Source organism: Arachis stenosperma, chromosome 7 (assembly GCF_014773155.1).
Source record: "Arachis stenosperma cultivar V10309 chromosome 7, arast.V10309.gnm1.PFL2, whole genome shotgun sequence".
NCBI lineage: Eukaryota > Viridiplantae > Streptophyta > Magnoliopsida > Fabales > Fabaceae > Arachis > Arachis stenosperma.
Genome location: NC_080383.1, coordinates 90,094,411 through 90,120,344, shown reverse-complemented (window position 1 = coordinate 90,120,344; position 25,934 = coordinate 90,094,411). Strand labels below are relative to the sequence as shown.

Below are 25,934 nucleotides of genomic sequence, written 5' to 3'. Positions count from 1 at the left end.
GAATGTTCCAGTTTAGATTTCCTGTATATATATATATATATATATATATATATATATATATATATATATATATATATATATATATATATATATATATATATATATATTGGAGATATAATTTTTTAACATTGCAAAATATAATAAGTGTCTATTTCACATTAACAAAATTAGAAGGTGAATTATTTACTGTTATTAATTTGACGTGTGTCTTAAAGTAAACATTACAATAATATATATTGAAAGAAAAAATTTAAGGAGCCAACCTTAACATAAATACTAAACAAGGTGGTAATTAAGCAAGTTAATTTTTAGAAGAAAAAATTTAGAAAATTAATTATAACATAAGTCAATTCAAGTTTTTTTTATTTTTAATTTTAAAATTTTAAAAATAAAGATAATAATTTTTTTATAATAAATATTTTTTTAATTAGTTGGCTCTAATAATTAACTACACTCCTAATTAGTTTTTTAAGAGAATCGTTTTCAAAGCAGAAGTCTGAAGTGGAAAATTTAGAAATAGAAATTTGGTTTTATTTCTGGCCAATAGAGATATCCGTACTTAGTTGGGTCCTGTTCTCTTGGATTTTACGTACCTATCCTATATACATATAATACCATTTCGTTATGGTCAAGATTAAAGAATCTAGCTATATTTGTTAAAGATTGAGTTTAAAAAATTCGATACGCAAATTAAAAATCAGTTAGTAAATTAATTATTATGTATTTTATATATAAATATATATTTAATTTAATTTATTTTTATATATATTTTATATTTTAATATATATTTAATGTAATTGATTTAGTTAATATATATTCTTACACATATAAATTTTTTTAATTAATAATTTTAATTGTTAATAAATTATAACTCAAATGTTATAGTCTTTTAATTTTAAATTTAAACATTTTTTCTTCTTCATTTATAGTATAGTCTCTCCATCTTTATTTAAAAGTCTTAAATTTAAATATTATACCTAACTTAAAAAAAAATCAAACGGGTTTAGTTTGGACTTTGGTGGGTTGGTCAATCAAGTTCATGATGTTGTAGTTTCGCTTTCATATATTTTTTGCTGTATATACAATAATATAAAAATATTATTTATACATTAAAATTAATCATTATAATTGATGTATAAATATAAGTACTGTTTAATATATTTTTAATATAGATTTATATTTTAACGTATATTATACTCTGGTGATTAATTTTAGTAGTTGATTTTAGTGTACACATTTAGCGCAATTGATAATAATATCATAATAATATTAATAATAATAATAATAAGAAAGTTCTAAACTATACGTATCATTTTTTTGTTATACAATTACAATATATACTATACTATATACGAATTACGACCATGAGAATTGAATTCGTTAATGAATAGTAGTTGAACGGAATAGGGTTTGAAATTTGTAATGGAGGCTAGCAGCATGGTTAGAGCAAAGGTAGGAAGGTCATGCATTGTTGGTGCAAGGAGTTGAATATAATAAATTGCCAATTAATTAGCTCTATCATTCTATCCTTGTGGAAAGAGTTGCTGTATATATATATATATATATATATATGCATGTTATAAGAATGAGAGAGATATGAAGATGGAAAAAGAGAAAGAGAGAGTGTGTGTGACTGGAGCTTCAGGCTTTCTAGCTTCTTGGCTTATCAAGCGACTTCTTTTGTGTGGTTATAATGTCACTGGAACTGTGAGAGATTTACGTAAGCACAAGAAATTTGAACACTTATGGAGTCTAGAAGGTGCAAGAGAGAGACTGCACCTCGTCGAAGCTGATCTAATGGAAGAAGGAAGCTTCGACAATGCCATCAACGGATGCAAAGGTGTGTTCCACATAGCCTCTCCTGTCCTCAAGCCTTCGTCAAATGCCAAGGTACATTATTCATTCAAATTTTTTTCTGTCTTTTATAAAGATGTGCAACATGAAAACTTAACTTTTTTAAGTTGAAGAGTGCTAGAGGGCTATTAATTTTTATGATTTGTAATCATCAAATAGCTATTAATAATATTTGTAATGGTGTGAGATTTCATCTAAGAATGTAAAATTACTCATTTCTATTTTGCTAGTTCTATGCTGAACAGAATTTAATAAAATTCCTGGCCACTAGACTTTTTCTTTCAAGTTTTGATGGAATCTGGTGCATGTAACAGGCGGAGATGTTGGAGCCGGCTCTCCAAGGTACTCTAAACGTGCTGCGTTCGTGTAAGAAGAATCCGGCGTTGTATCGAGTGGTATTAACTTCCTCTTCTTCAACTCTTAGGGTTCGAGACGATCTTGATCCAAAAGTACCTCTAGACGAGTCTTCATGGAGCTCCTTGGAGCTCTGCGAGAAACTGCAGGCATGGTACGTGATGTCGAAGACAATGGCGGAGAGAGCGGCATGGGAGTATTGCAGAGAGAATGGGATCGATTTAGTGACGATTCTACCCTCGTTCATCGTTGGACCAAGCTTGCCGCCAGATCTGTGTTCTACGGCATCTGATGTGCTAGGGTTGCTCAAAGGTGAAACCGACAGATTTCAATGGCATGGAAGGATGGGATACGTTCACATCGATGACGTGGCACTCTGCCATATCCTTGTGTATGAGAATGAAGCCTCCCATGGCAGATACCTTTGCAGCTCTGTTGTGATGGATAATGATGATTTGGTTGCTTTGCTTGCAGCTCGTTATCCTACTCTCCCTATTCCTAAAAGGTTTGTTGCTAATTATGTTTAATTTGGGTTTAAAGTGAATTATTAAATAGAATTAGTTGGATTTTCAGGTTCGAGAAACTAGATAGACCGCATTACGATCTGAACACATCAAGGCTGAAGAGTCTGGGAGTCAAGTTTAAGTCAATTGAAGAAATGTTTGATGACTGCATTGCATCGTTTGTTCAGCAAGGCCATCTCACACTTCAACCTGCAGCTCCAATTTAATCATCAACCTTCCATCTATACATTATTATTTCAGAATGATCATTCTTGTAATCTAACACCAAATTATCCATCACTTAATAAAGTTGTCAAGTTCTTTTTTGCATATGAATTATTTTATTGTTTATAACCACCTTGCCGGCCAAGAAATCAAAGTTGTTGTTACTTGTTAGGTTAGGCCCTATAACACTGTGGATAGAAATAATCCAAAAGAAGAAAAATAGAAAGGTTGCTTGGTAAAATATAAGTAAGATGAGTCACATATCTAGAAAACTAGTAGAACAGAGGTTGCTTCTGCCTTCTTGTTGACTCAAAAAAACAAAAACAGGAATTTATACATACGTTCCGTAATACTGAATTCTTAAAGTCTGGGATTGCATATAGGATGTCAATACTACACGAATTTGTAGCAAGTTTTTTTTTTGGTGTCTAAGGATAAGTAAAAAAACAAAGAAAACACACTAAACACTAGAGATGTAGTCCCGTTGTAACAACATTGTTAAATCTTTTCAAGGTTCATTTCATTCCAATTGCTGTATGTAATTAGATGCTATATATTTAGCCAAAGCATTAGCAACTTGGTTGGCATCTTTTTGAATTAGATTGACTTCTACTCTCCAATTCCAACTTAAAACTTCTTTGATTTTAGTCACCAAATCATTATCAAAACTTTGCATTTGGTTGTTTCTATCGTTAACAAGGATAAAAGCATCCAAACAATCCGTTTTTCAAGTAACCTCTCTAAACCAGCTTCCCATACTAGAATTAGCCATCTTCAAATTGCAAAAAGTTCGCTTCGAAGAATAGTAGCAAGTGGTAAAGAACCAACACAACCACATAACTAAGAGCCATTATAATCACGCAATACACACCCAAAACTAACAGATTCACCAAATATACTAGCATCACAGTTTACTTTAATCGAAAATTGGATAGGAGGAGACCAAGAAAGCAGGAAATAAGAGGGAGTAGATACATGATGTATAGATAAGAACTTATGAAGTTTAAATTGAGAAGCATGAATAAGAGCTATAACCTTACCCATTCTCTATGGATTAACTGGATTAAAAATATCATTGTTACAATCCCTCCAAATCCACCAAATAGTCGCCGAAAAGAAAAAGGCATTGGAATTCGTAGCAAGTTTGAGTTTAGATAATATTCTATCCGTTCCGATATATATATAATATATGTTAAATAATTAGTAAAATTAAATGATTAATAATATTATATTATTTTTAAGTTTTTATTTTAATTTATGTTATATATATGATGATAGTTATATAAATTTAAAATTTAATTTTTTGTATTGAATTTTAATAATTATAGAAATATATAGAGAGACAGATAAAGACAAAGTGGGTATATAATTATTTAACAAGAATAATAAATACAATTATCTTTGCATGAGTTTTGAATGTATATCAAAATTATTTTATATATTATTTTATTATTTTAGATATGTTAAAATAAATTTTAGATGTATATCAAAACTAGTGTGTTATTTATAACAATAAATTTTGTTATAAACTTATAATTGACTTGATCATTTGCATCACCGTACCGCATATTATTTCTCATAGAGATGTCAAAAGAAAATGTTATAAAAAGAGCATTAGAGTAAAAGAAGCACTACAACGAATCACACCTAAGTGTATCTCCTTCTGCTTGTTTCATCTATTTGGTTTAAAAATGGCACTATTCCTGATGCCCTCCACTTGACCTGAACTCGCCTTCTAAAATGTCACTATTTGAATTATTAAACCGTTACTGTTTACCTTTTATTGTAACACCATTCTGCCACTCTTTCTTTTATTGTGTGGCGGATAGGCGCTGTGCGGGTTGGCAGCGAGGCAGATGTGGTGATTTTCTGTGGCTAGACATGTGGTTAGAGAAAGAAGAATAAGAATTTGTATAGTTTATTGTGAATGAGAACGAGAAAAGTGAAGTTAGGATTATTTTTAAATTTGATATTGTGAGTCTTTTTAAGTAGTTAATTCCTAAAAATTTAAAAAAGTGATTTAATTAAAAAATAATTAAATAATATTATTAAATTAAAAGATTAAATAAAGACTAAATTTTAAGAGATAACTAGTATTATTAGATAAATTAAAAAGATAAGTAACATTATTAGATAAATTAAAGGAATGCCTATCTATAACTCGACTCAATGCAAACAAATTACAAGGAGATATAGAAATTCACTTTTAAAATTATCTTATTTTAATCAAAATTTTAAATTTTAATTTAAAAAAAAATAAAACAAAAAAATTAAAATTAAAATTTTAATTTTAAAATATGGTCAACTAAAATTTTTTTTGACTGTATATATAATATAGTTATTAAAACTGAATTGGACTATCACCAATTCGGTCTGCAATTACGACCATTTAAAATAATAAACCGAACTGAATCGGTCAAATCCGATAAAATTTGGACCGAATCAAACCGAACTGCTTGGTCCATACAATATATCAGAGTCTCTGCTGCAGAAAAAGAATAGGTTAAATGGTAATGCACTAATGCCTAAACAACTAGGGAGTTCCAAAAAAAAAACATAACAAGAGGTACATTCAAAGTGCTAAGAGTAACACAACCAAAAATGTAGCAAAGGGAGCCATAACTGCTGAATTACTAAGCATAATAGAGGCTGAATCTTCTTCTATGCTCCCATAAGGAGAGGAAGCCACTGGGGAGAAGGCTTCAGGCGAAGGAGACATCGGCGACGGCGAGATAGGCGAGATACCTTGCGGTGCAAGCAAAGAGGGTGGTGGGGATTCTGGAACTGGAACTGGATGATGTTGTGGGGACATAACCTCCACAAGAAGCTTCTGTCCTCTGCTACAATGATGAGCGGTTCCACTGATGAAGTAGAAGGCACCAGGGCTATCAAGATTGAGAATGCTCTTGCCATTGTCAAAGGCTGTGATGGGGTTACTTGCATCGCAGTGAAAGTAGTCCCATTTCTCCACACTTAGAACCGAGTCATTCTCGTACTCAAATACTGCAAAAAACAAAGAAAATTAACATTCATAAGTTGCATAAGTCTTATTGCAAATGCCATAGATATAGATATAAATATATACCGAGAGAATCTCCAACTTGGAACCTGTTTCTTTCAGCCCAATGGGTGTAGAATGAAGTGTCAGTGGGATCAGGAACACGCCAACCAAAGTGATCACCAACTTTGAACTCCCTCGCAGCTGTGGTACACAGCATGACGAAAAGAATCACACATTTAAATAGATGTGACATGCTTTATTAAGAATGGATGTTGAAGAAGCAAAAAGTGGTGATAAACCAATGCAAAGTGCAGGGTGTGTATATATAAGCACAAGAACATGATAGTGATTAGAGTGTGTTTAGGTAGTTATACATAGTGGGTAGTTATCAAAGTTGAGACTACGTGCGGCCATTATTAGTGGGTAGTTATTAAGCATTATGATTTTTCTTTTTCATATTAAATAGATATTTTTTAATGTATTTTTCAAATTTTTTATATTATAGATATGGATATTCCTATTTTTTTAAGAATTATATAAATTTTTTTAAATCTTATAGCTAAACATTTCTTTTCTTAAGTATTAGGATATTTTTTTATATTAAATAAATGTTTTTTTATATTTTTGTAATTGTTCAAAATCAGTCTGTGTTCCATCACTCCTTCCTCCTTGAACAATCGACAAAAGCCGCCTCGCTCTTGAACTCGTCAGGCGCCTCAACGGAAAAATCGTCAGTGCCGACTCTATCCAGATTTAGACAACCAAACTAGCATTTTTGTCCGACGGAAATCTGGTAAAAAAAATCCCACCCAATTTGTTGGTGAATTGGCTAACGGGGATGTTACCGGAGCTGTATGGAGTGAGTTGAAGGGACAGGGAATCACCCGATGAATAATTGATCCATGCCGCGGGTATAGGGTATATGATGTTACTGATTTCTTTTGAGGAATTGGAAGGTTCAAAAATGAGTTTGTCTTCGGAAGTCACTGCCTTCAACATGATGAATAGAGGTAAGATAGGAATGGCAATGGTGGCGCCGCTAAGGGAGAGCCACAGATAACTCGTTGCCAAAGACCATGCCGGATTTGACGTACTCGACTGTTTTATCGGCGGCAAACTTCTTAGGTCGTGTTGGGTGAGGGCAGGACTGGAGAGGACTGACAATGAGAGAGAGAATCTGTGTGTGTTGTTGTTGGGGTGTGCAGGTTAATATGGAAGAGATGGATAAGGTTTTTATAGTTTTTAATTAGGTTTACTTAATCAGTTTCTAATTATTTAAATGAGTAAAGTATCGTTTTTGTATCCAATGTTTGGGGTAAGTCATATTTATGTCTCTAACTTTTAAATCGTCCTATTTGTATCCCTAACGTTTATAAGAGTGATTCAATGTTATCCTACTATCAATTATACTAACAAATCAGATTATATTTTTCAATTATTATGTATTCATTCTCAATTAGGTATCACTTGAATGTGTTCGATTTTAATATTATACCCACTATTTGTGTTTAGATTCAATTATATCCCTAAAAAAGTGAATTATGTAAATGTTGTACGAATTAGTTTCAACTTTTGATGAGCTATTTTTCGGAGTGGATCATCGATTCTATTCCAGACATTTATATTCTAACTTCAAAAAGAGATTTTTAAAATTCAAACTAATGCGCTCATGATGTGTAATTAACGGCAGGATAACATTGAATCACTTTTACAAACGTTAGGGATACAAATAGGACAATTTTAACGTTAGGGACACAAATAGGATTCACCCCAAACGTTGGGGACAAAAACAATACTTTACTCTTATTTAAATTTTGAATTTAAAAAATTTAAAATTAATTATTAATAATTATAATTAATTGAGTTGTTTAATTCTTGGCTGGTTACACACTTGGTTCCCTATACTTTTCCTTTTAAGAAAAGTGACTTTGTTAAGTAGACAATGATTTTTGTGTATAATGTGAATAATGGGTTTTAAAATTAGTCCAATAGAGTAAAAATACACTACATTATCAAATTATCCACTTAAATCTTAAAATTAGGATAATCATTAGCACACCTAGTAAATTAAACATTTGATATATCAATTGTTCACATTATTTAATATTTTTATTGTCTACCTATACTTTTTCAAAAGAAAAAGAAAAAACTAGTTTCATTCCCCGTAAGAAAATTTAAAAGAAAAGTAATGGTAGACAATGAGAATACTAAACAATATGAACAATAGATATGTCGAATGTTCAATTCAATAGGTGTGCAAGTGATTATGTTCATTATTTTTAATTAGATGATTATTTCTTCTGATTCGATTTATTCATGCGTAATTAACAATGGTTGGATGTTCAATTCACTAGATGTGCTTATCTTAATGTTAAGATTTAGGAGGTAATTTGGAGTGGAGTATTTTTTTACTTTATTGGGTCAATTCTAGAATCCATTATTTATATTATTTACAATAGTCATTGTCTACTTAATAAAACCAAAATTTAAATTATAATTCTAAATAAATATTCTTTGGTATGAATATAAATTAATTTAGTTTAAAATAATTAATACTTATATTTATATTCAGGCTTGATTTTGCATCTCTCTTTCTAACTCACTTTCTATACCTCTCAAATCCGTCACTACATCGCTTAGTCTTGTCGCAAAAAAAATATGTTATATTATTATGTTAGAAGATTTTTTTATATTTTTTCTTTTGAAATGTTATTTTCATAATAAATATGTTATAAATTGTGTTGAATTATATTGAATTGATTATTTTATAATTATTATATTATATTTTTTTGTTAGTTTTTATTCAAAAATTTTATAATCCATTGATACGTGTGGTATCTACGTTCCCTAGAGAGAATAATTAAACAAGAACTTGTGACAAAGATAGAAAGGGAACGTGGGAAATTTTTTTAAACAGGAGTGAGGGACGAAAAAGGATCCACTGCTCCTCCAAAATACCCATTACCGCCTCTAAATAGTAATGGAGATCTAATTCGAGCCAATTTGAGAAGAGACACGTGAATTTTATCTGCATTAGATTTTAAAATATTTAATTTAGAGAAAAGGACCAATAGGTCCTTAACTTTTTAATCTGCGGATATTTAAATTCTTGAGGATTTGAAAATATATTTAACTTTCTGACCTTTTCAAAACTTGGATATATCGATCCATCATGTTCACTTGGGCCTGTCAGACCCAACGGAAAAATCAAACATGACTTCCATTGTACTGGCTTAGTTGATACAGATACACACGTGAGAAAATTTTTAAAATTGGATAAATTAAACTCAGGGATTGATGTGTCTAGATTTTGAAAAAGTAAGAGACTTAAATATATTTTTAAAATTTCAGGACTTAAATGTCGTTGGACCAAAAAAATCAGAGATCGATTTGTCATTTTCTCTTAAATTTAAGTTGAATTTAGAATCTTAACAATGGGCTTAGGTTGATCTTGCTTGTTTGTGGATTTTACTTGGCCTAAGTATATCTTGAATTAATATTTTGACTTATTACTGTAACAAATATTATATTATTAAATATTATAACATTTAGTATATATTAAAGTTAAATATAAATTAAAAAAATTTAATTATCTTTTTTGTCTCTTTTAGCTTTAAATATTATTTACTAATGTAATAAAAAAATAAAATAACAATATTTACTCACATAATTAAAATAACTCATCTCAATATATACATGACACTTTATATATAAAAGTTATTATATATGATAAATAATTTTTTATTTTTTGTGATGACCATATAGTTAATTTATGTGCATGTCAATCAACTAATTTTTATTACATATGATTTATTGTATAATTTTTTTTCTTAATATGGATAAATTAATGAATTTAAAGTATAAGATGTTATGTATATTATTTAACATACCAAAGAACTTAAATCATCATCTAAGACAATAAATATAACAGTACAAATACTTACTTACTTATTAATATTAAAAAAATTATATAAATAGTGTAAATTAATATTTTTTAGTAGAAAAATAATAAAAAAATTATTAATTAAGTTAATTACATCATAAAAAATTGTGAATAATTTCTCAAATAATAACAAAAAGTGAGATTATTATTTTCACATACTATAAAGTTTATAAAATTTTTTACAATAAATTAACTCTTAATAAATTATATATTAACCCTGCCAAAAAAAATAAATAAATTATACATTAAATATTATTACATATTATATATATATATATATATATATATATATATATATATATCTCGATTATTAAGTTATAATTAATTTTAAATTTAATTTTTGGTAATTAAAATTGAAATTAAAATTATTAAATGCTAAATTTTTGCAATGAACTAATTTTTTTTATTAAAATTAAAAAGGTGAGCTAGTCAATTTTGAATTCAAATTTAAATTTAAATAAAAAATAAAATATTATTTTAAATTTTATTTCACTTATTAGACTTAATTTTAAAATAAAAAATTATTTTGTATCTTATATTATTGGATAATGTGGTTACTTACTTTTCTTTTAATGGTAATTATTGTCAGATAAAATAGCGTAAGAAATAATAAAATGTATTGACCAATTTAGGGGATAATAAATTATTTTTTAATGGAATAAATCAATAAATTATATATTAAATAACAAAAGTTATTATAATTTCTCTTCATGCTAACTAATACTCAACAATAGTATTGTGGTAATAAAATCTGAAGTTTTAACGAATAAAAATATTAATCATATTATTTTGATTTTAAGAATGAATATAATATCAACAAATAAAATTATTTTTGATAAATTTTAATAAAGATAAATCTCTATAAGTATTGCTATCAATGAAAAATTATTCTATTTTAAAGACAAATATGTTTTTCATGATATTTTTTAACTCGGTAGGCCAAAGACTAATTCACTACGGATTGAAATTCTATTTATTAAAAGTACGTTGCTAGCCAATGGATTACTACATACGTAACGTGAAATTTAAACCCCTAATACTTACCTAAACATACGAAGGAAATAACTACTCATCCAATCCAAATTGATTAAAATAAATATTAATTATTTTTAATATTTTTAATATTAACAATCATTAAATTTTAATTTTAATTATAATTTTGTAAAATATTTATAATAATTATTATATATATTTTTTGTTTAATTTTTAAATAAAAATTTGATATATTCTTATGTATTATACACAACATATGTTTTTACTTTGTCCAAAATACGTATATTTTATAAAAAATAAAAACTTATTTAAGTCTTATTTAAGTTCTTCATAACTATTATCAGTAATTTATTAATAAAAATGAACACTTATATTTAAATTACTAAAAAGAATTTATTTAAAAAAATAATTTTATATAGACATTAAATTCTTTTTACTCCTTTCTTTTATTTTTCCTATCTTTAAATTTAGAGTAGTACTATATATCTAAGTCTTTTATGAATCAAATTTAATCAAGTTAAACAATAAGACTTGAAATAATACTAGTCATAATTAATTTTTGTTATATTAAACCAGTTTAATCGAATTTAATTAACAAAAAGACTTGAATGTATAACATTATTTTAAAATTTATTATCAAAATCATCTCCAGTACTTCACGAGGATAATGCTATAATACTTTGAATGCTTATCCCAGTCACTCTTATCAACTATTTTATCGAGTGCGGGCCCGAGTAAAACTTGGTATTATAATATCGAGTCCCTTTTCCACTATGAGAAATTCCTGTGGATCCTATCCATGCCATTTTCTGATGAGCAGGATCCTTTGTGAACAGAGACAAGCTCAGAGCATACTTAATGGCACTGAATGAGGAAGAAGGAAATAACACTAACTAAGCTTTCAGAGAGAAAAAAAGGGGATTTAGAACATCTTGTAAGATAGGAAAAATGGATATATTACAATGTTCATTGAGATGTGTCTACAATTGGGGTGAGTTCCTCCTTTTATAGGAGTCTCGAGATGACAACAATATCTTACAGAATTTAAACGAACCTATCATACAATGCCAGCTGGAAGATAAGGATAAGCCTTATCTCTTTCTGACTTTACTTAGACAAGTGATGGAGGTCACTTTATTTTAGTGCACTCAATAATTATACATAGTCGGGACATTGTTTTTAGTAAATGGACAGTTTAAAATAGTCTTCTAGAAGGGTCTCGTCACCGTCTGAGAAAGATGATGTATCATCAGAGGCCAAATTAACTGCTCTAAGATCCATATCCGGGTCCTGTAAATAGGTAAACGGATCTTCAATGTTTTCTTCATTAAGATCTCGGGCATCTTGCAGATACGGGTCATATGGGTCTGAGTATGGGCCTTCGGTGTCATTGGATATCCCTAAATCAATTCTGGTTGGGTTTGGTGGTAGGACATTGATAAACCCCGTTTTTAGGGTTTATCTTGTGTTGAATTTAGAGCGTTTTGATAACCTTTCCTCACATTTAGCCAATGAATTATCATGATTTTGTGATCTCTCCCTTATTTGTACTTAAGTATAAAAATATGTTTTCTAAGCCTTTAATTTGATAATTTTAATTCCTCCTTGATTTCACAAGATGCCTTGATGTGTTTGCTAGTAATCTCAGGTTGAAATAGGCTAGGAATGGATCAAAGGAGCAAGGAAGAAAGCATGCAAGTGGAAAGAAGCATGAAAAGGCAAAGAAATGATCTCGGCCAAGGACGCGCGCGCGCACCAGGCACTTGCGCGCACCTCGCGAAATAGGCCAAGGACGCGTACGCGTGCTGTGCGCGTACGCGTCGCAGTCCGCACGTGATTCCTTTAATGCAACTCGTGCCTGGTGATTTTGGAGGGTTTTCTGGACCCATTAGGAGATGGATTTTGGCAGGAAAAGATTTAAAAGCCCAAGGATTGAAGGGGAAGGCATCAATCAATTAATCTTTAATCATCTTTAGTGCTAGTTAGTTTGGAGAGTTAGTTTCTAGAGAGAGAAGCTCTCACTTCTCTCTAGAATTAGAATTAGGATTAGGTTTAGGTTAATCTCTCCTCTTAGATCTAGATTTAATTCATGCTTTGATTTATTATTCCTTTATCAATTCTTACTCCTCTACTCTCCCTCTCTCTAGTTTTGTACTTTAATCCTTGTAATTCTTTACTTTGTTGTGGATCTATTTTTGTTTCTCTTATTTTCCTTTTATGCAATTTGAGATAATTTATGTAGATCTTGTTCATTTGGTTTGTTGTTATTTATTTCCTTGCAATTGAGTAGTGTAGATTTACTTTCCTTGTAATTTTACTATGCTTTCCTTTTATTGCCTTCCAAGTGTTTGATAAAATGCTTGGTTGGATTTTAGAGTAGAATTTTAGAGTAGAATTTTATGCTCTTGGCTTGGAAAGGTAACTTAGGACTTATTGAGTTGCTAATGTCCAAGTAATTGATGATTGAGATCCATTGACTCTAGTTCTCATTAATTGAATTAGTGGAGAGTTAGGACTTATGGACTAGGATTGATATAGCTCATTTGACTTTCCTTTGCTAGTTAGAGGATGACTTAATGAGATTAATCCTTGCCAATTCTCATATTGTGGTTAGTGATTAGGATAGAGATCCTTGACCACCAACCCTTGCCAAGACCTTTTTAGCTATTAGTTTACTTCCTTGTCATTTATCTTTTATGCCTCTTATCAAAAACCTCAAAACATAACTCATAACCAATAACAAGACACTTTATTGTAATTCCTAGGGAGAACGACCCGAGGTTTGAATACTTCGGTTATTAATTTTAGGGGTTTGTTTTAGTGACAAACAATCTTTTGTATGAAAGGATTATTATTTGGTTTAGAAACTATACTTCGACGAGATTTCATTTGTGAAATTCTAAACCATCAAAAATCCAATCATCAGGCATATACTCTTCCACTTAGATCTTCAGAATTTAGATCTTCATCAGAATTTCTGTTTGCTATTGGGATATGTCTAGATGTGCTAGGCTGATCTCTTGAAGCGTAAAAATAGTATTGTCCAAATTGATTAATTATTCCTGAGGTTATGAATCTAGATTGGAACTCTTGGAGTGTTATTGGCGGGACATCTGTCTGGAATGGGAGTCCTTCGACTGCATCTCTTTCTCCATACAATCCAGGTTATCAAAGTTGACAGAGGTATTTGGCTAAGGCATTTAAGATTGTCTTTCATCTGTGGGTCATATTGTAGAGTATCCAACAATATTGATCTTGTTCATGGTGTGTGGGTCTCCTCTAGTAAAATAACTCCTCTGTAGAGTGACAAAACAACAGAATTTTTGTTCTGCCTGAGAAGTTTTATCCCACAATTGATGCCAGTCGAGCATGTTATATAACATTCCTCTCCATGCATCAAGTGGAGCATACATAGAGAATAACCGGACTAAATGGGATTGTGCCTGGGTGTTGTTACACAATATATGGTAAATAAGGAAGATCGGTACTATAATAGCACATGTGTATATGAAAGACAGAGCCCATATATACCACATCATTTCCTCTAATATAGGTCCTTGGATTATTGGTATAGTGCAAAAAAGGGTATCCATGTTGAAGTACCTTGGGTTCGGATGGATTTGGGTTATGATAAGGAGCTGGTGTAACGAGTAAAACAAGGTTTTTTCGGCTAGGCAATTTATTTGAAATTCTGTCTGGAGTCTTGCTTTGAGAGAAAAAGGACCAATCTTTCTTCTGTATGGGCTTCTGTGAAGCGGGCAATCAGGAAATGGAATGGTGTATGAAGGGTTGTGTGTACTCATAGTGCAAATATAATGGACTGGTTTTGGGATTGGTTCCTTGGTAGGTCTAAACAGAAAATCAGCAAGTGTGTTTTGGTGTCCCTTTATGTGTTTCATTTCAAATTTATAACGAGAGAATCATTCTTTCCATCGTAAGAGCTGAGAGTCTAACAGAATCTTTTTCTTTATTTTCAACATTGATGGGAAAAAGGTGTTATCCATCTCCACAGTGAAATGATAAGAACTGAAGTGAAAATTGAATTTTTCTATCCCTCGTTTAACAGCAAGGATCTCCTTGTAAGTAGCATGGTAGTATTTTTCAGATTCTTTGAATTGTCCACTAGTATGCGCATAGTAGTGTCTTGTCCCATCAATTTCTTCAAGTAACACAGCACCCCGGAATTCATCAATAGCATCTGTCTGCAATATTCTTTTTCCCATGCTGGAAATCTTTAAAGGAAGGGGTCTTGTGCTATCTTCTTTAGGATTTTGACAGTTGTGGTTTGTTCAAGTCCCCAATGGTAGGGGCTTCTTTTTCAAGAGTTTTGACAGCTGGTTGGTTGTCTAGTCACATATGGGATAAAGCCTCTGATGTAGTTTACAATTTTCAAGAATCATTGGACTTGTTTAACCATCATGTTTTCATCAGGGAAGTGGATTAGTTCTTTGGCAATATGATCTCCTAGTTGAAAGAATCCATCTTTGAAGACCATCCCGAGGAACTCAATTTTTATTTTTGCAAGAGAGCTCTTTTTTTATGATAGCATGATTCCTTGATTTTTGACGATTTGAGTGAATTGGGCCTGGAACTCCTTATGGGCTTCTCTGTTCTTTGAGAACAGTAAGATATCATCAATGTAAATGAGTGTGGAGTGTAATATGTGCTCAAAGTTTTTGGTCATTACTTTTTGGAAGAGAGATGATGCTACTTTGAGTCCAAATAGCATTACTGTCCATTGATATTGGGCTTCAGAGATGCAAAATGCTATTTTGTATCTATCTTTAGGATGGAGTCTAATTTGTCAAAAGCCAGCCTTTAGGTCAAACTTGCTAAATATTTTTGCTCCACTCAGTCTTTGTGTAATAATTGAGATTCTTGGTAGAGAAAATTTATCATCTTGTAAAAAGACATTAAGTGGCTTATAATCAATAACAAGCCTCTTTTTTTCTCTACTTTGCTTGGCCCTTTTTTAACATAAAAGGCTTGACATGCTCAGTTAGAATTGGTTGGGTCAATGAGTCCTTGAATAAGAAAGGTTGTGCATTCAGCTTTTGCCAACCTGAGATCTTTAGGATTCATTCCCGAATGTGTGGCCTTTGTTGGGTTGATGTCTTCGTTTCTTTTAAAAGGAAGGCGAATATAGAAATCTGGATTTTTTCACAAAGGTGCAGGATGGTTGAATTGATCATGACTATCGCAGCAGGCATTAAGGAGTTGTTGCTGGATCTCCTTGTATTTTTCCAGAGCTTCTTGAATTTCAAAGATGCTTTGTATTCTTGTAAAAGGCAAGAACTGCCCTTTGTAACTTAGGCCAGTGGACTTAATGTGTAGTCCATGGGTTCGTAAAAAGGTATCAAATCCAAACAGGACATTTTTGTCTGGGAAATAACTTCTCAGTACTTTGAGCCAAGTGGTCTAGCCTGCAAATATTTTCAATCCAATTGGTTTTTTTGGAAATGAGATTGATGGTGAAGACTTCACTATTAGCTGTCGCGAATCTCTTGGCAAAAGATGCCCACATTTCTTTTGGTAAGACATGTAGTTTTAGGACAGTGACACAAGAACCAGTATCCATTAAAGCAACAACTCTTATTGGTTTGTCATAGATAGACGTCTTGATCTTTATATCAAAATGAGGTCAGGGAGTGCCATCAATCTGTTTTATTCCCAAGAATCCTAGATATCTAAGTTCTTCTTTCGGGATGTTTGATCCTTTAGAAATTCTTGTGGTGATGGAAGCGATGGAGGATATGGTAAAGATTGACCTTTTTGGTGGGAGGTCTTCTTCTGAACTGCTTCTTCCTAAATCAGAGTCTTGAAAAACATATTGGGTCTCACCATCTTTGCTTTCTTGTTCTTCAAGTACTGATTCAAGATCTTCTTCATCCTCGATGGAAGCTGCATCCATTAAAGACTGAAGTATTTTTATCTCCTTCTTTGTCTTATTAGGACATGATTCAGCAAAATGGCCATGTTTTTCGCAAATAAAGCATTTGTTTGATTTAGTATGGGGCCTTCTCCTTTTGAAATAACGGTATCTTTGCTTCCTTCTTCCTCTTCTGAATGCCTTCTATTGGAATGTTCTAGATTGTGGTTGCCAATGTGTTTTCTTCTTTGGCTTGCATTCACACATGCCTGACTCTTTGCATTTGATCTTCAAGTAGAATTTATTACATATCCCTTTGAGTTTACTAGAATTTTGATTGAGCCGTTTGAACATTTATTGTTTTTCACACAGCTTATCCAGAGCAGCTAGAGCCAACTGATATATTTCTCCAATGGTGGTGGTAGCCACTTCTTTGCGAAAAGTCATCATCATCCGTTGTAATTCTGGATGAAGTTCATCTGGTAAGGATGCCATGAAGACTTGTTTAAGTGGCGGATTATTGTTTCCTCCAAGAGGATAATATTTAGCAGCCATCCTCTTATAATGTTTCTCCAAGTATTTTATATTAAGTGAACAGTATTTCATTTCAAAATATTCTTGGAAATTTCTTTTCTGGATAATTGTAATGTCTCAAAAATTCTTGATGTAGTATCCCAAAAACTGAGAAGAAGTACTATTAATGAGCTGGAGTCTTTCATACTCAAAAAGGTTGTTAACCTATTCTCGGAGATTTCCAGTCATCCGATTTATAAAATCTGCAAAGACTTGTCTACTTGAAAGATTTGGATTGGCCATGGTAGTTTCAATCCAAGCACCAAATTCATTTAACCTTTCTCTGTATCTTGATGGTGGGATATCATCAAAGGTGAACCATCTGTTAGAAGTTGTTACTTTAGAGGATCCTGTCTGAGTAGGATTAGCTAAAGCTGTTGGTTCATCTCTTTCAGAGGTTATTTCTTCCTCTTCTTCTTCTACAGGGTTGACCATCGCTATTGCTGAGAGGTCTGCTTCATAGTCTTCTTCGGACCATTCATCAGTTTCTTCACTAGATTTAGCAGTCTCATCATCAGATTCATCAGTGATTTCTGCACTGTGCGATTGATTATCCAGAGTAAGGGTATTAATTGTCTGGCCTAGGGCAGGTGACCCTTCTTTAATGACCTTATCTTTTGTAGGGGCATTAAAAGGTGTATCTTCTCTGAAAAAATTTCCTGATTTTCAAGGAGGACGAGATCTAGGTTGGAGAGATGGCTGAGACTGAGGTGGTTGTGGCTGAGACGAGTAACGCTGCCCTTGAGGAGAGATAGATCTTTTGGTATTTGCTTGTCTGGCTAAATGATAAGTGGATTTGAAGATGGACTCATAATTTGGGATTTCAGGTGGTGAATATGTTGAGGAAAATAAGACAGGTGAATATGAGGGATATGATTTAGGATACATGGATAATGGGTTTATAGCCAGTGCCTGGGGTACATCTGCTTTGTTTTTTGTCCATCTTAATTTGTCGAAGTAGGGCCTTAACTTGATCCCGTTCTCTATTTTTCTTGTGAAATTCTGGGTCAAAGTACCTATTATCAATATAGGTCTTGAGTTCTTGGTCAAGTTGAAAAGCCTGTGTAGAGAGCCGGTTTTTGAGTTCAGTAACTTGTTCTGCCACAGATCCTAATTGTGCTGAAAGACCTTCAGTTTTTTCTACAAGAGCATCAAGAGTATGGTTTATTCGGAGTAATACTTTATTTTAACTGACTACATTATCCATGTACCAATTAAAGACTTCCTCTTGAAGAGTTGTTGCTTGATGTCCATATGGAGTAATCCCCTAAAGAATTACATAAGGTCTTCTAGTGATTTTCTTTTCATCAGTCTGAGTCACTAAAGGTGAAAATTCTTTCTTATAAGATCTGAGGGTTGCAATGAATGGGATTGTATTGACTGGCTGATAAAGATAATCTGTAGAACTTTTGTGGGACAGTCTTTTCTTCCTGAGCGTCGGTGACTTATCTGCATCATCAGAGGGCTCAGGCCTTTTATATGAGCAAGGGGTTTGTAGTGACCTCTTTTTTTTTTTCTTGTTCTTCTGCCGCCTACCGTAATCTTCATCATCAGTGTCACTCCATTGGTTAGCACAGTCACAGTCAGAATCACACATGAAAAGATCAACATCCCAAATAAAGTGGCCATTTATATGAGAAACATAAACATGTTTTTCATTTTCATAGAAATGTACAGGTGGATCATCTTGATCATGGGTTGTTTGCACCTGAACAAGAGAGATCATATTAATTATTTTAAAGGATGGTCCTCGCAGTGAAGTTTGCTTGATTATTCCAAGTCTCTGAAAAGTAGTAGTCACCATTCCATCACTATTATGGGTAATAGTTGGAGGTGTTGTAGTATGAATATCAACCTGTCCTTTGAAAAGCTTTCTCATAATCAGTAATCCATTCCAATGAAATGATAGAAGAAAGTTTATCAGTAGTGATCATTTTTAGAATGTTTACTATTGCTGGTCCTCTGGCATTATCTGTGAACATAAATAATGTTTCTTCTGTAGTGTTTGGGAGATTGAGATCAAGGGCATGGTCTTGAACTCTATAGAGGACTTGGTGATGCAAAATGGCTTGTTCAACATTTGAATCTTGAATTACCCCAACTAACTGTATTTGTATTTTTAATCTTTGAGATATGGTTGGGTCTGATAATCTCATGGTGAAATTAGGAGCTATAGTAAGAATGACACTTCCATTTGAAAGTGTAGTTACTAATGCTCCAAGGCATGTTGGTATTCTTTGAAAGTGGAATCCAAAAGAACAACTTTGGCTGTCACCGGAAAGGATCTTCTTTCATGAAGAGTTAGAATAAGCCTAACTGCTCCTAGATGCAATTGAGTGTAGCCTTGGTTCTGGTAATTTTAAATGAGTTCTTGTGGTATTTCTAGAGTTATATATTGTTTAGTAATAGTGACTTTTAAACCACACTGTTATAGATGGAAAGACTGGATGACTTTTTGAGAGGAAGAGAAAGGTTTCTAGTAATAAGATGGCGGATGGAGGTGAGGGTTGATTTCTTTTGTTTCTGGTAGAAAGAATAGGGACTAATGAGAGGGTATTCAGTAGTTGGGGTTCGAGAGTCTTTTGGAACATTAGTAAATTCTACCAATTGATCAATTTTATAGGCAAGAGTTTTCTTTAGACTAGAGGATAATCGGTCTATGCTTAAGGAGGTAGAGTGATGTATAGGTTCTGAAGAAGATGAAGAGTCCATAGGGTTCATGTTTAGTGATTTTCTCTTACTTGCTTTTACTAGTAATACCTTCCTTTTCCTCCTATAAATCTGAGGCTTTGATACCACAAGGGTGGATCTTCAGTACTTTAGGAGGATAATGCTATAATACTTTGAATGCTTATTTCAGTCACTCTTATCAATCATTTTATCGAGTGGGATTAAAGAGTCCGAACAAAACTTAGTATTATAACATTGAATCCCTTTTCTACTATGAGAAATTTCTGTAGATTCTATTCATGCCATTTTCTGATGAGTAGGATCCTCTGTGAACAGAGATAAATTCAGAGCATATTTAATAATAAGAAGAAAGAATATTTTTTTCCTATAAAATTTATTAAAAATTTAAAAATATTTTTAAATTTTATTTTATTTTAATTTTATCCAAAAAATATTCAATTTGTATCGAATATATTTTTTTTTTATTTTTTCTTTTTCTTTTTGCTTTTTGTTTTGGGTTTCAAAAAGAGCGAAACTTGTGCAGGTGTAGGAACTGGGAAGAACCCTGGCTCAGTGAAGCGCGCAGAAAACCACATGGTTGCCGCCGGCGAACCCATGAAGAAGAAACCGAAGCAAAACCTACTGAACCCCAATTGGGTTCAACTCCAACAAGTACATTTTCTCTTCTTCTTCACATTTTTTTTACCTATCCATCTAAAGAGACACTACCCATTGTTCAACTTCAACTCATTCGCGTGTTTTCTTGTCTCTGTGCAGAAGCTAAAGCTCAATAATAAGTCTTCAAGGACCTACAAAGAAGAAGACACCCCAAAATCAATACTGGGTACCCCATAATTTGTCTGTGTTGAAAAAGTATGCAGCTTTTGAAGATTATGTTGTGAGTTTTATTTTTATCTTTTAATCTTTTGGGCAGGGAAACGTAAAGAGAGCCCGAATAATGAATCCGATGACTCTCAGATTGATCCCCTTATTCCTGTAAATGACGACTCAAGGTGACTATTTTGAGTGTTGAGCGTGTATTAGTTTGTTATATATTTATTCTGGAATTTGCAATTCGACTTTGTTGCTGATGAGTTTAGGCTGTGCTTGCTTCCTAAACTTGAATGCATATGCATGGTAACACCATGCTTTTATTTTACCTCTAAGAAATTGGACATGTCTTTTGTAGCAAATAAATGAATTTGAGCTGTGTCAAGACTAGATAGAATTTGGAATGAATGCATATGGAGAAACTTTGTGTAGAAGCATGCTAGAATCTTGCCTCAAGTGGTTTGGTCATACATGGAGAACGCCTATAGTGAGTATAAAGTAGATGAGATGGAGGGTAGTTCATTAGTCGGAGGTAGATGGAAATGATTCAAAGATATACATGGTTTACAATAGAACATTAGGTAATTGCATGTAGCCAACCATCGAAATGGGTCAGGACTCGACTGTTATTGCACTGGATTTAGTAAGTACTTAATCGTGTTACAGGTTTGGCCTTTGGCTTTTTCTTTCATGGTTATGTTAATTTTATCTAGGCGTGCTATGTTGTTATTGGAGGTTTCTAATCTGTTGTAAAGTTCACTATTATTCAATTTATAAGAGATACGACATTGTGGTATGCTGTCTCTACGCTGCTTTAAAATTCAACGTCCTTTAACTTATTAACCATTTGGCAGTCTGACAGATGCAGTCGCCATAGATTGTGAAATGGTTGGCGTTGGTCAAGGAAACAAAAGTGCATTGGGAAGAGTAACAATGGTATTAATCTGTTCTCTTCACCTTGTTATATTTATGCATGTGTAGAATGTCATCCTCCCCCCCCCCCCCCCCCCCCAAGAAAAACAAGGAAAAAAACAAAACTTACTAGTGATTGATGAATTCATATAATGAAATTGCCGTCCAATTTTCTGTTCTTCCTAAAATTTTTGTTGAAAATTGCCTTTATCTTATCTAGTTTAAATATAATGTGGAAAGTTTTGAAGATTAACATGCATTTGCTAATTGTTGTATATAGTAGGATCATATGTTGTTTAACCATTTGTTGTGACTCAGCAATCATAGCTCATTTTGCGATAAGTTTACCTGTTCAAGCCTCAAGGTGTCAATTTTTGAACTTAAATGGATGCACCTTGTAGCCATGCCTATGCCATATTGCCATGGGAAACCTAGGGTGGATTAGAGACCCAAGAAAAAATGGATTTGATTTCTTTTGGAAGATATATATTTATTCACAGAACTTTTCTTTTGAGTTCCTCATTTTCATATTTGATCACAAGAACTTCTTTCCGTGTTTTTATCACCTTTCACGAATGACTGTTTGAAGTCGACATCACCTTTGTCTCAGTGTGGTGTTCTAATTTAAGATCTAATAGTGAAAGCAAAATACTAAATGATAAAATGCTATTTTCCGAATTCTTGTAACATAAATAATTATTGCAATTATATTATGGTGTTCATTTCATTTTTTATTTCCTTGTTGAGTCATTTGTTTCTAATAATAGTTTGGTTTATGGCAGGTTAATAAATGGGGAAATGTTCTTTATGATGAGTTTGTTCGGCCAGTAGAACGGGTTGTTGACTTCCGTACTAAAATTAGTGGCATAAGACCTCGAGATTTGAAAAAAGGTTTGTTTAGTATTCCTTTGCCTACAATTTTAAACTCTAATTGGAAGTATTTATATGTCAAAATCCAAAAAATGCAGCGAGGTTGAACACCATAATCTACTGTCGTAACTGTACTAGCTTTCAATTTCCCTGTGGAAATGTTAATGGTCAGTGTTTGGAAGTTTCAATTTCTTGCAGTCACATTTCATGAAAAAGGACTTTTGCTTGCTTCATAGATTAATATTATATTAGAACCTCTTCCTCTTGCTTTGCTAGTTTATAAAGGAAAAAGGGGGGACAAGTTGCCATGAACTATATGATATGGACTCCTCTGAACAATAGTAGCCGAGTTTTCAACTTTTGGAATGTAATCATACAAAAATTACCCACAAAGTTTTCACATTTTATATGAGCTTATTTCTTTGATTTCAAAGTTAACAACTCGTGCGTTTTGTTGATTTTAGACTTTTAGTGGGCCTATCTGGCTTATTTGGTGGAATTTTCAATGAATGTTCCAATCATAGTCTTTAGCATTACATATTTGCATTCTGTTCAATATTTTTTATTATGGGAAATTTAGTTTAATTTGATTACAAATTGGAAGTGGACTATTGTTTAGAGTAATGTTAGAGACTGTTTGATAATTAGAATGTCGAAATGCTTGAAAGCAGGTATTCCGTGCTCATCAGTTTTAGGATTTTGATTTGTCATGATGTTTTCAAGATTAGCATGATGATTCTATGCTGATAAGCAAATGCATCTTTCAATTGTAGCAATTGACTTTTGGACTGCTCAGAAGAAAGTTGCAGAGTTGATGAAAGGAAGGATCCTTGTTGGTCATGCCTTGCAGAATGATCTTAAGGTCTTTTTTCATATTTATTTTAAAAGAATTATTCTCCTAATCAATCTTGGGTGTGTAAAACTAAGAATTAGACAGTATTTTTGCAGGCGTTGTTATTAAGTCATCCGAAAAAGGACATTCGAGATACCTCCGAGTACCAGCCATTTCTAAAGTGATGTCACCTTTCTGCTTTCTTTTTGTCGTTTTGGATCCGTATGTCTCCTTTATTCATGCTAACAAGCTTCCCTTTTGGTTTGAGCAGGTCAGGTTGTAGAAGAGCGCTGCGGCATCTTGCTGCAGAAATTCTTGGTGCCGAGATCCAATCAGGAGAGCACTGCCCTGTTAGTCTAACTAACTTTTTGGTTTTACCTCCTTCCCATTCCCATCTCCCCCCTTTCATTTTGTTTTACTTCATCACTTTACCAATAAAATTGTTAGTATGTCGGCTAAAGGACAATTGTTTTCTATAAGAAATATGTTTTGCCCTTCTGGTAAAGTATTCATTTTGTCCCTAACGTCTGCGATTTTCTTCAAAACACTTCTCGTTTAATTTGATTCAATTTTGTCCCTAATATTTTCGATTTGTGTCAAAGCTACCTTTGGACGTTTTCAATTTTGTTCCTAACGTTGAAGATGGCTAACGTCTAGTGTAATTTTTTAAACAAATTGAAAACGTTAGGGATAAGATCGAATGGAATTAAATGTTAGGAGTATTTTTGAAAAAATTACAACGTTACTGATAAAAAGTATACTTTACCGTGCTCTTCTTTTTGTGTGCTTGATTTTTTTTTTTTTTTTTTTTTTTTTTTTTTTTTTTTTTTTTTTTACTTTTCAAATAAGATTGTTTCTCTTATGGTCTCTGTATTTATATCCTAAGACAAAACAATTTTACTAAGCTTACCTTAACCTATGTTGTAATCAGATACAAGATGCTCGTGCTGCTATGCTGCTTTACCAAAGAAACAGAAAAGAGTGGGAAAGGAGCTTAAGAGATCAGTTTAGGCTCAAAAGGAAGCAAAGTAAACGGAAGAATAAAAAGAAATCAAAGAATGAAGATACTTCAAATGCCAACCATGCTATAATTGAATCATAGTATTGCCTCCTTCAAAGGTTATTTTCTTTGCTTAAATTTTGAATTAGAACTTTCAGTTAAAAGGAATGCAGTTTTTGTCTGTTACTATAAGCTCAATTGTATACTAAGTGGCATAAATATGTTAAATCTGTTGCAAGTTTTGTTATTCTAAAAAAAATTTGTAGAATTTACAAGTACAAAAGAAGGATGTTGTTTGTTAGGTTAAGCATATTGATGCTTTTATCTTTGATATCTTAGTATTTTCTGAACTGTAACTGTCAAAACCTCATTAGTTGGTTGATGTCTGCTCCAATCAAAATATAAATCAGCAGCTATATTTCACAATCAGAAAAATATAATTAATATTTTTTTCCCTTTTCTTTTTCCCTCACAAAGCATGGAATACTACTACAACAACAAAGTCTTATCTCACTAGGTAGAGTCGACTACATGAGTTAAACAATGTTATTGAGTCTTATTATGTATCATATCTACGGTGAGATTGTTTACGCGTAGATCTCCTTTGACTTTTTCAATAAAACTTAGTTGAATCTTCGTAATATAAACCAAAAGTACGAATAGTTAGATGAAATAAAATGATGGCCAAAATTATGTATATAGTATTTCTGGTTAATCAATTATTACCGCTTGAAAATGTCACCATTTATAAAATTTACATCTTACTAAATGAAGCAAATTTAGCTGCTTGCTAAGAAAATTGAAAATAATTATGTTAATGAATTTTTAATGTTTTATGAATGTTAATTGAGTACGTTTAATTCAACTTTAAGATCTGTTAATGAATTTTTCTTTAGTTTTACGAATGTTAATTTAGTCTGTTTTATTCAACTTCAAGCGTAGTTTGTTTGCTAAAATATATATTCGTTCAAAACTTTTTTTTTTCTTACGGACAAAATATTATTAATTTATACAACACAGGGATATTGAAAAGGCTAGTGTCCGATTTTTTTAAAATATCTTTTTTTATATATAATTCATAAAAACTATTATTTTCAATATTTGAAGTCAAGGCTTTTAATTAAATTATAAACTACTTACTATTTTAATTAATTCAATCTTTATTATTTTTATACAAATTTAATAATTAAAATAATTATTATAGAATATTTTTGTCAAATAAATTAAAAATATTTTATATTTTATTTTAATCTTATGAGACAAAAGAGTATATCTATAACAATATTTTTTATTTTAAAAGACAGATTTGCATTACTTAATAATGTAAAGAATACAAGTGTCCATTAAAAGACTAAACAAAGTAAAAAGGGATTCTCCCATACATCATATTTCAGTAATAAAATAAAACACTTGATAGAAAGGTAAAGGTGAAACAACAACCTTAGGTCACTTGATAAACTATAACAATATGATTAGAAGAATTTGGTGTTAAAATTTATCCTTC

General features: G+C 31.9%; 2 protein-coding genes across 2 annotated transcripts; both read left to right on the top strand.

Annotated features, from left to right (window-relative positions):
• Positions 1 to 1,602: 1,602 nt before the first annotated feature.
• On the top strand, positions 1,603 to 2,938 carry LOC130940112 (tetraketide alpha-pyrone reductase 1-like). Its single transcript, XM_057868162.1, has 3 exons — positions 1,603 to 1,890; positions 2,169 to 2,713; positions 2,782 to 2,938. The coding sequence occupies exons 1-3, from the start codon at positions 1,603 to 1,605 to the stop codon at positions 2,936 to 2,938; spliced, it is 990 nt and encodes a 329-aa protein (XP_057724145.1).
• Positions 2,939 to 20,508: 17,570 nt separating this feature from the next.
• On the top strand, positions 20,509 to 24,837 carry LOC130941586 (uncharacterized). The gene is made up of 9 exons (XM_057870144.1): positions 20,509 to 20,657; positions 20,763 to 20,829; positions 20,920 to 20,998; positions 21,671 to 21,752; positions 22,511 to 22,619; positions 23,372 to 23,460; positions 23,547 to 23,611; positions 23,702 to 23,780; positions 24,362 to 24,837. The coding sequence occupies exons 1-9, from the start codon at positions 20,580 to 20,582 to the stop codon at positions 24,530 to 24,532; spliced, it is 819 nt and encodes a 272-aa protein (XP_057726127.1). The 5' UTR covers positions 20,509 to 20,579; the 3' UTR covers positions 24,533 to 24,837.
• Positions 24,838 to 25,934: the final 1,097 nt, after the last annotated feature.